This window comes from Phalacrocorax aristotelis, chromosome 3, assembly GCF_949628215.1.
Source record: "Phalacrocorax aristotelis chromosome 3, bGulAri2.1, whole genome shotgun sequence".
In the NCBI taxonomy this organism is placed as follows: Eukaryota; Metazoa; Chordata; class Aves; order Suliformes; family Phalacrocoracidae; genus Phalacrocorax; species Phalacrocorax aristotelis.
The window spans coordinates 48,824,096-48,838,138 of NC_134278.1; the positions used below are offsets into that span (position 1 = coordinate 48,824,096).

Here is a 14,043-nt window from a genome sequence, read left to right on the forward strand (position 1 = left end):
ATGTGATCATGCTTTAGAAAAATTAATGATGCCTTCTTTGTTTTTAATTTAAGATTCATATTCAAATATAAATTGAAAGATTAGTAATTTTATTAAAAGTTGCTAACTGTATAAAATTCCCACATAGTTTTGCTAATGCATTTCTGTATTTTGCAACTATAACAGCTCCTAAAAGAGGCTCAGACTGGAATAGCAATTACTGCCATATTATGTTGTGACTCTGATGTACATAAGATTAGCAAGACATTCATTTCCACAACTTTTTCACTTTTAATACACACACAAAAGTAAAAACGGAAAAGGTTTACTGCTCAGACAACTGTTACGACTAATAAATGGGATTTTAATAAAACCATACCAAGAATATGTTTGTAGAATGACCTTGTGAAGTAAATGTTCACCAACTGCCTGTGATTCAGAGCTAGCCCCAGGATCTGGCCTGCAAAGCGGAAGTAGTTCAAATGATCTGGATTTACAGAAGAGTTACTGTTGGGCTGGAAAGTTGTTCCTATAAAATAAGAAGATTATCATGTTTCATGACTTGCCTTATTTTTAAGTGCATTTTCTATTTATCAAATACACTAAGCATCTGAAACCCCTGAAAGTTTTATTTTGGTGTTCTGGAAGATTGACTGGGGTTTTTTGTTTACACCAAAAAGACACCAGAAATAAATGTATTAGACTGTAATAACATCCTATGATTACAATGATACTGCTTAGCCACTCTCCAAGGCACCATTCTGAAGTAATCATCATCAACATAAGGGTAATCATGGTCTGCTAAATTTCATCCCAGATATTGCCATGTGCACTTTTTGCTCACTCTAATGGGCCACGCTTCTATCAGCTTGTGAACACGATCAACAGAAGGATCAGAATGCACCCACTTCCTTTCATCTTGCTCCAGACAGATACAGACAGTCCAGTCCTGGTGCCCTTGGAAAAGACCACCTCAAACAGACGTCCCTGAACTTTTCCTTTTAACTGTCTACTGTTAACTGAATTCCTTGCCACTTCCCAAGACTTTGTAAGGTAGAAAGCAAAACATTTATCACTGATGATGATGTGAAATCTTTTATTGATAAAGATTCGCTTTATATGAAGCGCCCAAAAGCCAAAAGTCAAATACAAGGTAGGCGTGTGTAGATCAACATCTGGTTCTACCACATAAATTAACTGATTGAATGCATAGATTTCTAAAAGGAAATAAAGGAATACCTCCACAGTTCACTTGCAGATACAGAAGGAAAACACTCTCTGTACTGCTCTCAAAGTGTTGTGTCCTACTATTACCAGGCAGAAATAGCACGGACTCATTAAAACCAACAACACTTCTTACAAAAAGGGAGAACAAAAATCAAGGAATCTTCAAATTAAGAAAAATATTTCCTCTGTACCTATAAAAACATACAATGAATACATCATTCCTCTATATGAGATCAATTCTGTCAGTGTTGCTTTTAAAAAGCGATACTCATTCTGAAAACAATTAAGTGGCTTTTTTGTTGGATTATGAAAATGGTTTTATAAAAGACAACACTCTAGGAAAAAAGGCAGAGACATACCATCAGCTGACTGGGTAAATAAGGCGTAATCTGGGTTAACTATTTCACTGGATAAGATATCAAACCACTCACGCACCACACCCTGTCCCTGCATGTCAAAAGAATAAAGCATATCAGTACATAGAACTTTCACTGCACAAACGGTTATGCTAGGTAACCACTCATTTATTAAAGTATAAAAGTTATTTCAAATTAGGATTTAGTTTAAAACAATAATTGTGAAAGAATTACTATTTCCATATATAAATACCATGAAGGAAAACCATGCAATTTTACCCACCATGCCTTCTTCTCCATGAAATCTCACAGCAATCCCCTGCTTTAGTTTTGCACAATTTGCTTTAGACACAACTTCACAGCTACTCCTAAAAATAGAATCTAAATACAAAGCACCAATTAGTTTTTTAATCTTAATTCATTAGATTTCAATGTATTTCAAAGATATACTAACTCCTTTTATAACACAATACCTCTGTGAACCAAAAGGATGTCATTTTCATTGACAGGCCTGTGCACCATGTCTGAATCTGGCTGCCCAACATGCAGATGTTCATAGAACCATTCACAGCGATCTTTAAATGGCTACAAAACAAGAGGTAAGTCATATCATATAGATGCATTCAACTGAGTAACTCCTCTCACAAGCATGACTGGAAAATGGTTATGCATACTTCTCAATTCATTTTTTGAAATGCGCAGAGAGATACTTAGTGCTACCTCAATATGCTACACAGTATTTTGGGAAGAGGTAAGAACTAGGCAGGCCCTTAAGTGCTTGCTGAAGTCCAGTATGGAGAAAGACTGGAACACCAGTTATGTAGAAATAGCTATCGGAGCTCACCACACAGGAGAAAAATAGCAAAAAAACTTCTTCCAGGGAGGGGGGAAGGTATCTAGATAAGAAGTCACTGGCTCCCTGTAACACTACTAATTGTCAACCACAGCTGAGCACAGAAACACAAGCGATAAACTGGTCATATTTGCAGTAAAGTTCATTGGCAATAAAACACAGCCCAAAGGAACCAGAAACCTTCCAAAGCAATTCCTAGGTGAGAAAGTCCTAGCTTGTTTGACTCGGTATTTAGATAGCCATCTTGCAGTTCTTCTGAGATAAGTATGACACAAGTATGGCCTCTCATCTATCATGATTCACAGCACATACTTTCAGTTGATCTAACAGGGTATCGGTTCTCAGGGTTTCTTTATTGTTCATAGGTAATGAATTTTAAAAACACACATTTCAACCAAAGGAGAAGAATAAACAAGCAATACTACTACACCATGTCCTAAAAATGAAACTGAATTACCAAAAACAATGTACATCTAAAAATAAAGGTACAGTACTGTTCACAACTGAAAGAACTAAAACTTTTGGAACAGACCCCCCCACAATAATTGGGGGGGGGGGGGGGGGTGAAGTTCTGGTTGGTTAAAGGAATTTTACCTTGGTTTTTAGCAAATTCTGTCTTTGACCAAAACAATTAAATATAAAGGAGCCTTTCTAATAGATAACAAAGCAAAAGTATACCAGTGTGTGCTAAGTGAAGGACTTCCAAATAGCTCATTACCACCCAAAGACCATCTTCATTTGTAACAGAATAAACAAACAGCTCTGTCTGAGCTACATGTAGACAATCTATCTTTTGGAAAACATGGCAGATGTTTAACACTACAGTGTTATGTAAAGCAGCAGACCTCCATAGGGGGGTTTGCTCACTAATTTTTCCACTTAACTACACTAGTCTTCCCTAGAGTAACTCTTCAGTCTTGAATTCATGTCCCATGTTCCACTGAGAAGGGAGTTTAGGTTATGCAAGACATCAGGACTTTACTCAAAAAAAAAAAAGGGAAATGGTAGGAAACAAAGCAAGGAGTAACAAGACAACATGAATTTTCACTGAAGGACCAGCCACTAATTAACTATGGCCTTATCAACTAATAGCGGTACATTTATCCTCTGGTTTGTCTCAAAATGTAAGTCAATTAAGGAAAAAGCATGGCATTTTAAAGCTCAACCTATTAGGTGTCCACAAATAATTTAATAGTAGAAAGTTAGCTCTGTTTAACTGAAAGTTGGACTTGTAAGACATATTTAACATTGGTCATCTCAAATTGACTTACACGTGAATTTTGATAACTGAAGTACAGAAACCTGGCTACCACGTCTGTTTAAATCTGATCTTTCAACATGCCAGATTCAGAAGCATTGGAGGCCACACTTAGTTCTTCCGTCCTCCCCAAATGGATTTTTTTGTAAATACTATTATTTTTAAACAAAACGCCCTCTTTATATTCATAGAAGCTGCAACTAAATATCTTGTGACACTTACCTGAGCCTTTATGATATGCATAAACCTGGACATTAGTTCAGGACACTCAAGAAGAAAATGAAAGTGATCAAAAATTATTTTGGGATTTCTGAAAGCAAAATAAATTAGAAGCCTGTTAGTCAGAGATCTAATAATGCTTCATGATACACGAAGTCTAAATAAAGAGACAATGCAATTAGTCATACAGAAAAGTTCCAACAAATTCTCTTTCGTAATGTTTTCCTAACTCGTTTCCAAATGATTGTGCTACCTCATCCTTTGAACATGGAGGACACAAGCAGCTCCCCAGACAGAAGCAATGTTATAAACCAGGCGGTCCCATTAAAACTCCGGAAACAGTGAAGTGTACAAAGATGGTTTAGACTCCTTTAAGAAGTCATTAAGCATAACACATTTGAGGATGAATGAAAGTTTTCATCTGCCTTAAAAGGGAAGGCTTTATTTGGAACAAAGATGAGGAAAGAATCCGTTAAGGAAATTATTCTGTCGCCCTGTGAAAAAGATTTTGTTCATGAAATTTCACAGAATCTTACAAAAGGATTGCTTACATGTGCGGAAGAGTTCGTTTAAGCCTGAGCTCTGAATCATTAATATACACCCCCCTTGAATTTGGCAGGACCATTAAAGTGCTTATGGTACATGTGTCACAATAGCATAAAAATACAACTCAGTAAGAAAAATATGAGTCTGAATTATTTTTTGGGGAAAACAGCAATTAGAAATTCCATATTTCTTGAAGCTTACCGGTTAACAAAACACTTCAGGACATCATCATGTTTGCAGACAAATTCTATAAAACGAGGCGATGTCATCCTGTTCAAAGAAAATCATAAGATGCTTTTGGGTAATGAAGTTGAAAAGAATTTGAATTATTACATAAATGGTTGCATTTTTTTAAATGAAATACTATGCAAATAGAAACTGATGTTTAACTAGTCAATCATGAAACAAAATATGCAGCGGCATTAAGATTTCATAATAAAATAACAGAAAAGACAAAACGACCAATAGTCAAGAAGATCAAGCAACATGACCACTGACTTATTAGCTATACAAACAAAAAAGTTCAAACTAACGGAGATACACATTTTTCTACTGAATCCTTCCAGCTTTCAGTACAACAATGGAAGTACATATACGGAAGGACTGATACTATATGCAGAATATACTTGATATGCACATTGTTCCATATTCTTGTTCATTATATAAAACTCCCACTATGCACCTTGTAAATTGTGATAAGTGAGGAGAAGAGCCAGGAAGAAGTAGTAACACTACAAACTTAGCAAACTTAATAATGGGGGACAAGGTGGTATTTAATGGCTTTATGAAACAACAAAACTACTTGTCAGGCAAGCACCTCATACACTGTTATGGGATTTTATTTCTTTTATATATATATGGAGAACAAGGGAAAGATTAACATGGATGCAAATTTTACTCCATTTATTTACATCTACCTTTATATGTAAATATCCATTGTTTCCATTTTCCTACATCTCCATTAATCTACATCTTTTAAAAGTCCAGGATAACAATCCTAGAACTGTTGCTGTTTCCCACAGCAATTTAGACAAGAGCTTAGTCTTATATAAAATAAGCAGCTCTTCTTCTCTCCCTTATTATGTTTTGAAGAAACAAGTCTCAATATCCTTCCCCTCAGCCCCACAAAAACCAAATGAACCAATAAAATCTTAGGGAGACCAAATATGAACATTTTAAACATATTTCTGATCTGAGAGGTGATCTGAAAGTACTAAACAACTGAAAAAAGTCCTCCCTGAAAGGACATGAATTTCTCTACCTGTAAATTGCCAAACAAGGTGTAAGATGCAGTATACAGAGAAGGGAAAAAAAACTTAGCATACACTTATCAGTTTTGATGCTGAAAACCTGGAACATTGTATTTCAGTATATTAATAAAGAACGCCTAGATTCAGTATCAGCATTTGCAGAAGAAAAGCAATCGTGGCAAGTGAAAGAAAATAACCTCAATATTTCAAATGTTAACCAGCTAATTTTTCACTTAAGCATGAAATGCCATCTTTGTTGTATGAATATTAGGAATAATGGAAAACTATGAGCTCTGTTTACTCTCCTCCATTAAACAGAGACAGTCAAATCTAAAATTAGAGCCATTTTAAATTATTTTGTCTGAAAAAGTCATTTGTTAAAGTTTCAAGTGTTATTTGAAGATGGCAGTAGTACTGTTACACCATTGTGCTATTTACTCCTACTAATATGAAGATTTCAGTAAAATGGAGTAAGTCTCATGTACCTCTCTACACAGTTCTGAAAAGCCCTGAAGCAATACATAATTTAGGTGTGCTCCGCCTTACTTCCCCACATCCCAGGGAGCCATCCCAGTTGTCACTGAAGCAGTTCTTACTCTCCTGGCTTCTATAACTCCCAATTAAATTTATGCAGTATCCACAGGAGTTCTCCCTAACCTGAAGCATAAATTATGCTTAGGGACAGACCCATTGGGCAAGGTCCATCAGCAAGTCACCTGGACATGGGGACACAGTCACCTCTCCGATTGAATTTTGGTATAAAGACAGAAATTGGTGGGGAGGTAGTATACTTAATCACTTCTATAAACATTTCTGCTTTTCATTTGGCTGCTTTAAATAATACTTTACTGGCATTTTATCTTAGCAAGGTTTGGTGGAGATTTCAAGGGAAATGGCTGACTAGCAGTTGCTTTTTCAAGGTGGAGTTAAATTTAAAGTGAAGGTACTAAGGCACTTGTGGAACACGCTGATCCCCAGATCATCTTTCAGCGTGTCCACAAAGCAGTGTGCCCTAGACAAACAGTATCAGCCAACCTGAAAGCTTTTATTCCACTAAGTTTGGAAGAGAAAGAAAAACCCTTCCAGTGGCTGGGAATAACCAAGAGTTGTCATGTAGTGGGAACCTTGCTTCCAGATTCCTCAGGGAGCTTGTAATACCATCATACTTGCCTAATCCTCCATTCAAGAGGATTCCTTGCAAGTTCACAGATATAATCCATCACAATCTTGGACAGACTGAGACTTCAGTTACAGTGGACACACTTTCTTCCTTTTAAACCAGACACTGATGATATTAAATTTACCTAAGTTGTCATGCCTGTTCCACACAAAACTATGTTTGCCAACCTAGGACAGGATTCCAAGTAAGCATTGCTTTGAACTCTCCTTATTATAAACTTCTGCAATATAGCCAAGCAAGTTTTGCCACAGCTGTCATTTTCATACACAAAAGATAACTCACATTTATTTCTGAGCTTACAGCTGTTGTTCAATAATCACATTAAGTTTAGGGACAATTTCACATTAATAACCAACAGCAGAAACAGCTAAGTTTCAAGAGACCAAAATTACATTTCCTGCAAGTATCCCACATGACAAAAAAGCTATTAGACATTCAATACGAAATCTGCCCCAACACAGTTACATTCATAGCTAGCAGCACTATGGAAAATTTGAAATTTGCTGTGCTCTCTGGTGCCATTAAAGGCCTGCCACCCAGCCCCCAAAAAAAAGCATTAAACAATGGAGCCAGTGAAAGCATTAAAAAGCACACCCTTGACTGTTACTAATATCATCTGATCAGCGTCAGCATTATTCCAAGAAAGCATATATGATTTTAAAACAGTAACAGTTTTGGTAGCAAACAGGATCCTCTCCTTACCCCTGAGGCATCTGACAGGAGCAGCACATATAAAAAGCTTGAATGACAGCACTTAGCCTGTTTGCTGTCATGGAGATAACATCCTGGCAATCAGCACAAGCTTCCTGCTTCCCAGCAACATCATAAGCTTTCGACTCGCCAGTGTCGGAGGATAGCTCTTCTCTGCCCTCAGTTTCTGCAGTGGCAAAGGAAGGCGTAGGAGTAGCATCCTCGTGATCTGGTCCTTTTTGCTTCAGTAAAATAGAAGTAATGTTGGCAGAGTCCCTTTTGTTTTTCATCAGCTCCGTGGCTATAAGAACAAGCCATTCATCTAGAGAATGCCAGAGCAGTTCCAGCGGCTGCAATACACATGCAAAAACAGCCAAAAAGAACATGTTGACATAATATTTATGATGTCATAATTCTCTTAAGGCAAATATCATGCACATTTAAAAACTTTAAAGGATCCTTTAGAAGTCACATTAGAGATGAGTCAAATACTCAAAGAATTCTATACTTGTAGCCATAGAGCAAAGAGAAAATTTCATATAAAGAAAAACAATCAAGTAGCAGATAGAATAAAGATAAAATAATTTAGAAACAGTGAAATGCTGAACTGTTTAACCATTACACAGTTGTTACACAGCATACTGCCTCGCCGCTGCAGTCAAGCGGAGAGATAGTAATACACATGTTGAGCTGCCAGAATAAGCACGTGTCAGGTTTTTTTTAAGGCCCTGGTCAAAGAAGCTCCCTCTGCCAGCCAGATAGAGAAAACCCCAGACACTGCCACTGAGATTCAGACTCATGCACATATCTAATAAGATGTGCTTTATGCACAGTGTGAGCTCATACAGCTAATTTTGGTAGTATCTCAGATGTCTTAAGAGTAAGGGTCACTAATACCTAGCTTTGTGAAATAGAAACAAGTATCAGTAGAATCATGTATCAATTTTTGAAACTATTAAAATTTTATTTTAACAAAGTCACTCTTCATTCGCTACCACCAGCTTAAAACCAATATAATTGAAAACTGGTACAACTCCATCATTACACATTCGGGGCCTACTACAGAGGAAAGGGCTGAGAGACCTGTGGCTTTCTCAAGAGCATTTATAGAAAAAAAAAAGACACCAAAAAAACCCCAAAAGTACGAGGGCTGACTGCTGTCCCTTTGTGGTGTTTAAGGGTATGTTTCACAAGCATACAATCTAGTGAGCTAGATGTGTATCCTACAGGGAGGCAATTCTGACTCAGGTCTTCCATAGCCTTCCAAAAATAAGAGTGAACTTCTACATGCACTCCTTTTCCCATACATTACTGTTGCATCAACACTTTTCGCCACTTAAAGTATTCAAAGACTTAGCAGATACTGAAAATTATGTTCTCATCTTCTAAAGTTGCCTTTAAAGATTAAGAGCTATTCACAGCACACCGTACCAGAAGTCTACACTATCAGGAGCACTGTCAGTACACCTAATGGCAACACACTCAATACACATTGAATTACTTCTCATAAAAGGTGTGTATTAAAAAATTCTGTTGAAATTTACCATTAAGAAGTTTACCGCAATGCTTCCATTTTTTCCCCAAGATGAAACCTGGGGAAAGTCAGCCTGATCTCTAAGACTGGTAGGCTTTGCTCACCATACTGTATGACACTCAATCCTTGTACTTCTAGTGACAACACATTTCTCTAAATGATGATGTGAATTCCTCCAACATAGGTACCATTTTCTACATAATCTCTGCGTACATGATCAAGTTAGCTTCTTTCCAAGACCCACCTGGCAGACCTTCAGCACAAAAACATAACAGAAAAACTTTCTAATAGAAAGTAGGACTCGCTAAATACATGGAAGAATTAAAATGCTGCTGTGTTATTAAAACGTCACTCATTAAAAACTAGGTAGCTATTTACTAGAATACTAAAATGGAGTTTTCTTCTCCTAAACTTTTCAATACTTAGCTTGCTAGACAGCATTTTTCTGCTGATACCTTGTGTTTTCTTTTTATTTCCCACAGGCTTAGCATGCCTTTCAGAACTCTTGCAACTGATTCGTTTCCCAAAGCTAGTCTTTCACAGATTCTGATCACAAACTCATTCAAAAGTGTAGTTAGGCATAGCAACTTCAACATTTCTCCTTTTTTCTAGTCTAACTTCAGCATGTAAAGCACTCCTCTAAATGTTGCCCACCACCTCCATATCCACAGGTGTCAGTTTTTTATGTTAGCATCCATGCTCAGACCTTTTTGAGCATAATATGGACATCTTCAATCAAATCATTAGCAAGATTTTCAGCTATGCAGCACCTTTCTCTTTACCCATCTTGAAAGCAAGACACTAGAAATTAAGCCCACATTCAAACTTCAACGCTGGAGAAAAATCTTTTGCCAGGTGACAGATACACAGTCTTTTAAGACACAGGAGCAGGAGATCACTAATTTATGATGTAACTGTGTCACAGCAGAGAAGTCAATTCAATTCTAGAAAACAATAATATCTGCAATGAGGGAAAACTTTACAGGCTTCCCAACTTTGTTCAACTAGACAGGGAGATTTTGCAGCAAGTTTCCCTAATATGTGATCATACTGAACAGCAGTGGGAAGAGCAATACATGAAAACATAACTAATGTAAACCTGGTCAAAATTACTATTCATAAAGTTTCTCACCTGTAAGATCTCATTTGAGTTAGCAGTAGCTTATTTCAAAATCGGGTGTCTAAATTCAATGACTATTCTGTTTCTTGCAAGATCAGTACAAGAGTGTGTCTTAACTAGTTAGTGTTTCTACTTTAAAGCATTTGGATAGGCTTGAATTGACCAGGCCTGTAATGAATTACATAGCGGGAACTTCAGTAAAACAAAGATGGCCCTGTGACTTTCTTGTCAAGCAATAACATTCCTCAGTAGCCTCAGATGAAGATATGAGCACATTTTCAATCCCTTCCAAGCTAAATTACAGTGACAATTCTTCAAAATAAGTTCAGTCAATATCCTAATACAGAAAACTTTAACACAGCATTAAGAAAAAAGTCAGAAGAAAGTTTTTCTTCATTTCTTAAACTAGACAAAATACATTTTTGCACCAGCTTTTTAAAAGGAGTTATGAAGTACATCTTTAAAGGTCATCAGGTACAGATCTGTTTGTACCCAACGGGAGTGCATTCAGAAGGAAACAATCCCTTATACCATGCAGTAAGGCCTGATAATGCTCCTCCACACATCCTTGGGGGATGAAGGGTACCACAAGACAGAACTGCTGCCACTGCTACACTCAGTCCTCCCCAGATAAATGTTTCTAGGTCCATTCTTGAAAGAAAACAGTATTGAGCAACAGATTAGCTTCCTACGTAGTAAAGAAAGACAACATCTAGAGGTCTTCTTTTGCTCAAATAAACAGAATTCAGAGAGGTTCTGAATTCAGAAGAACTCTGTGATTCTATGGTACATGGATAGTGACCTGTATCACTTTCTCATGCTCTGGAAAGTACTCAAAGCCTTTACATGGGACATGAACTAGCATTCTGAGGGACTTGTTTTTCCCCATAAAACCTGTATCAAAATTTAAATTATCTGCAACATATATCCTCACACAAACAAATTTTAAGATCAGCAGCAAATTCCAAGTTAAAGCTACTTTCCTCTAATATTTTCAAGAAAAAGGAAAGGGAAGACAGGAATAAGAACGGGAAGTCATCCAATTGACTAAGCACTATGTCTAATCTCCCACTACCCAGTTACTGTAAATTCAGGGAAGAACAGGGTAATCCAACCACAACTGAAGATTAATTTAGCATTGTCAGACCTGTGTGCCCCATTCCCAAATGAGAATAAGTTTTCGTCACAGGTTTTGAATTTGACTTTGAAATTTAAACCAACCTTAAAAATATCACAAAGACAACAGTGGCCCTAACAAAGGGCTGCCTTAGTTTTAACATTTCTAAAATAATTTAAAATAGCAATAATAATTTTAAAATAATCCTGAAATTTTTGTTTTGTTAGCTAATACAAGAATAGTATATATTTTGCTCAGTTATTAAAAAACAAATGTTGTCTTTACACAATTAAGAATTACTGATATTTTCTGGGACAACTGTGCCAGCTGGGTAATCTAAGTCTACTACACAAGACTGAACTCCATTCTAACTGAGAAGCAATTCTTTCAGCACACAGAGCAGTTTGGGCACACAGATAAGCGATTCTGCTGAAATACAATTTCCTTTGCAAATTGCGGTTGTATATTTTTCCTTGTTTTATAGTGACTTTTGAAATTATCTGGAGTTCGGAAGCATGAAACCTTTGGATTTTTTCCCTTTTTGGGCTATAAGGAAACAAAATGCAAGGATATGAGGTCAGCTACTCCTAAAACCTTGAAGAAAAAAGGTAGCAGAATATCTACCACAGAAAGGTAATACAATATCTCACTGCAGATAGCTCCTGTATTAAGCACATTTAACATCTGCTTGTTATTTAATCTGGTATATTTAAACCAACTTTAATTAAAACTCTTAGAATATGCTGTCTTTAATAAAATTATTCTTGTGATTAGGGTAAGGCTTTGTGTTTTGAAAATAGAAATCTGGTTAAACTCACAATGTACCAATCTAGCTCTATCTTAGCGTACAACTCTAAAGGACAATTATTAGTTGAATGAGATTATCTCCAGAGGTTCCTTCCAACCCCTACCATTCTGTGTGATTATTACATTGCATACTGTACAATGCACTACATTTGCACACAGTATTTTCATACTCAAGCACGTTTTATATACATTATATATATCATTTTTTTATTAAAACTATTTTGCTATCAGAAAAACATTTGTGCTTGTTTTCTGAATAGTCTAATGCTTTCCTTCTTTCCAAGAGAAGTAGTTTAAACAAAAACTGAGCTGCATAACTAAATAGAGTTAGAATTAAGAGTATCACCTTTCATGAGCTTATCAATACAGCTCTGTCTTAAAAGTCATTAGAAGTAACCTGATGAAAACATATCATCAAATAAATACAGTATTTTCAAAATATCATTTTCACATCACTCTGGAAGAAATGTGAAGGTTAAGGAAAATTCTCCTGTAATCACTGGCATCTAACTTGGGTGATATGAACTGTGACATGAAACAGTATGGAGGAATATGGGGAAGACTACCCTTCAGTTCTATTTAAGTGCTCTGAATAGTATGTCACCCAATGCAGATTGAGTGGCATGCAGGAAACTGGGACTGCTTTACAGAAAGGCGAACTATGATTTTCTACAGAGGGATTCCTCAACCAACAAGTAAAAAAACCTTCAGAAATTAACCACCTAAATGGCAAGTACCTAAAGCAAGTGTTTGAAAATAGCTATAACTCAATAACCTTGCGAGGGTAGTAGTAAGCTAGCATGTTTAGAAGCATACAATAATAAAATTCAAGAATAACTTGGGGAAAAACTTCATGGCCACAGTGAAAACAATAAACAGAAAGAATTCAATAATTTCCATTTATCTTGTGAAGCTGGATAAAACTGAATGATCAGAACTCCCAATGAATCTCCAAATATCATTCTGAAATTATGTTAATACAATCTATTATATCAATATTAACACATTTTGAGATTACTACACTCCTAAAGAACATAATAAAGTTGTTTACCAAAATCAGCTGGGTAACTAAAGCTTTAACATCTAAGAAACAATACATTAAATAAGAAATAAACAGAAATCATAAAATGAGATGTGCATCAGTGGTTAAATGATTCCAGTGATAAAAAAACAATTAAGGAAAAGTAAAGAGGCAGGCTTAACTTAAGAAGGAGTAGGGACATCGACCAAACTTACTTCCTGTTCATGAGATGTCTGATTAATGAATGCATGCTTTGTGAAATTCATCTCTTTAACGTCTATCTTCCTAACAACATCATATACTTTTCTGACCTTGAACACCTGACTTCTTGGAGTTTTATTTCCATTGTAGCCCATGTCATTTCCATTACTGGGAGAGGATGGGCCAATGCGAAAGACATGGCAAAATATCCTCACGATCCTTAAGAGACTCTTCATTTGAGCTTCATAATTACTTGACAAGCTGAGGGGAAAAAATGGAATATTTAAGTTTCTTTTCCTAGATGAAACAATTTAGTGTATTAAGGAGTAAGCAATCTAATGGTAGGGTCTGACACACATGCTGAAAAAAGTCCTAAGCTTTAAACCCTAGTGAATTTTAACTTTCATTTCCTGCACCAGCCCCAAAAATCAAATATAAGCACTATAATTTTACTAATGTGTACTCATAAGTTTAACTAGAAGTGAAATAAGAACAGCAAATTTCAGATCTTGCAAAATACTTCATTTGGTTTTACACACATGTACGTTTCTTATGAACCCCTAGTAAGAAAGTCAACTTACTAAAGTAAGGATCTCAACGTATGAAACAAATATCCACATGAAAATGTTTCAGTCCAGAAAAGACAACATCCAATGGTAAAAGCATACTGACTAATCAGATATGC

The 14,043-nt window shown here is 36.2% G+C and overlaps 1 protein-coding gene across 5 annotated transcripts in view; it reads right to left on the bottom strand.

Moving 5' to 3' along the window:
* HACE1 (HECT domain and ankyrin repeat containing E3 ubiquitin protein ligase 1) overlaps positions 1-14,043 on the bottom strand; it is a 52,776-nt gene that overhangs the window by 16,914 nt on the left and 21,819 nt on the right. For 3 of the 5 annotated variants that reach the window (XM_075087353.1, XM_075087358.1, XM_075087356.1), the window contains 8 exons: positions 13,373-13,619; positions 7,571-7,908; positions 4,640-4,708; positions 3,896-3,983; positions 2,036-2,147; positions 1,846-1,943; positions 1,566-1,653; positions 359-508 (listed from right to left, as the gene is read on the bottom strand). In XM_075087353.1, coding sequence (XP_074943454.1) covers positions 359-508; positions 1,566-1,653; positions 1,846-1,943; positions 2,036-2,147; positions 3,896-3,983; positions 4,640-4,708; positions 7,571-7,908; positions 13,373-13,619 — 1,190 coding nt within the window. The remainder of the gene's footprint in view (positions 1-358; positions 509-1,565; positions 1,654-1,845; positions 1,944-2,035; positions 2,148-3,895; positions 3,984-4,639; positions 4,709-7,570; positions 7,909-13,372; positions 13,620-14,043) is intronic. The other 2 variants (XM_075087357.1, XM_075087355.1) reach the window with 2 other exon arrangements.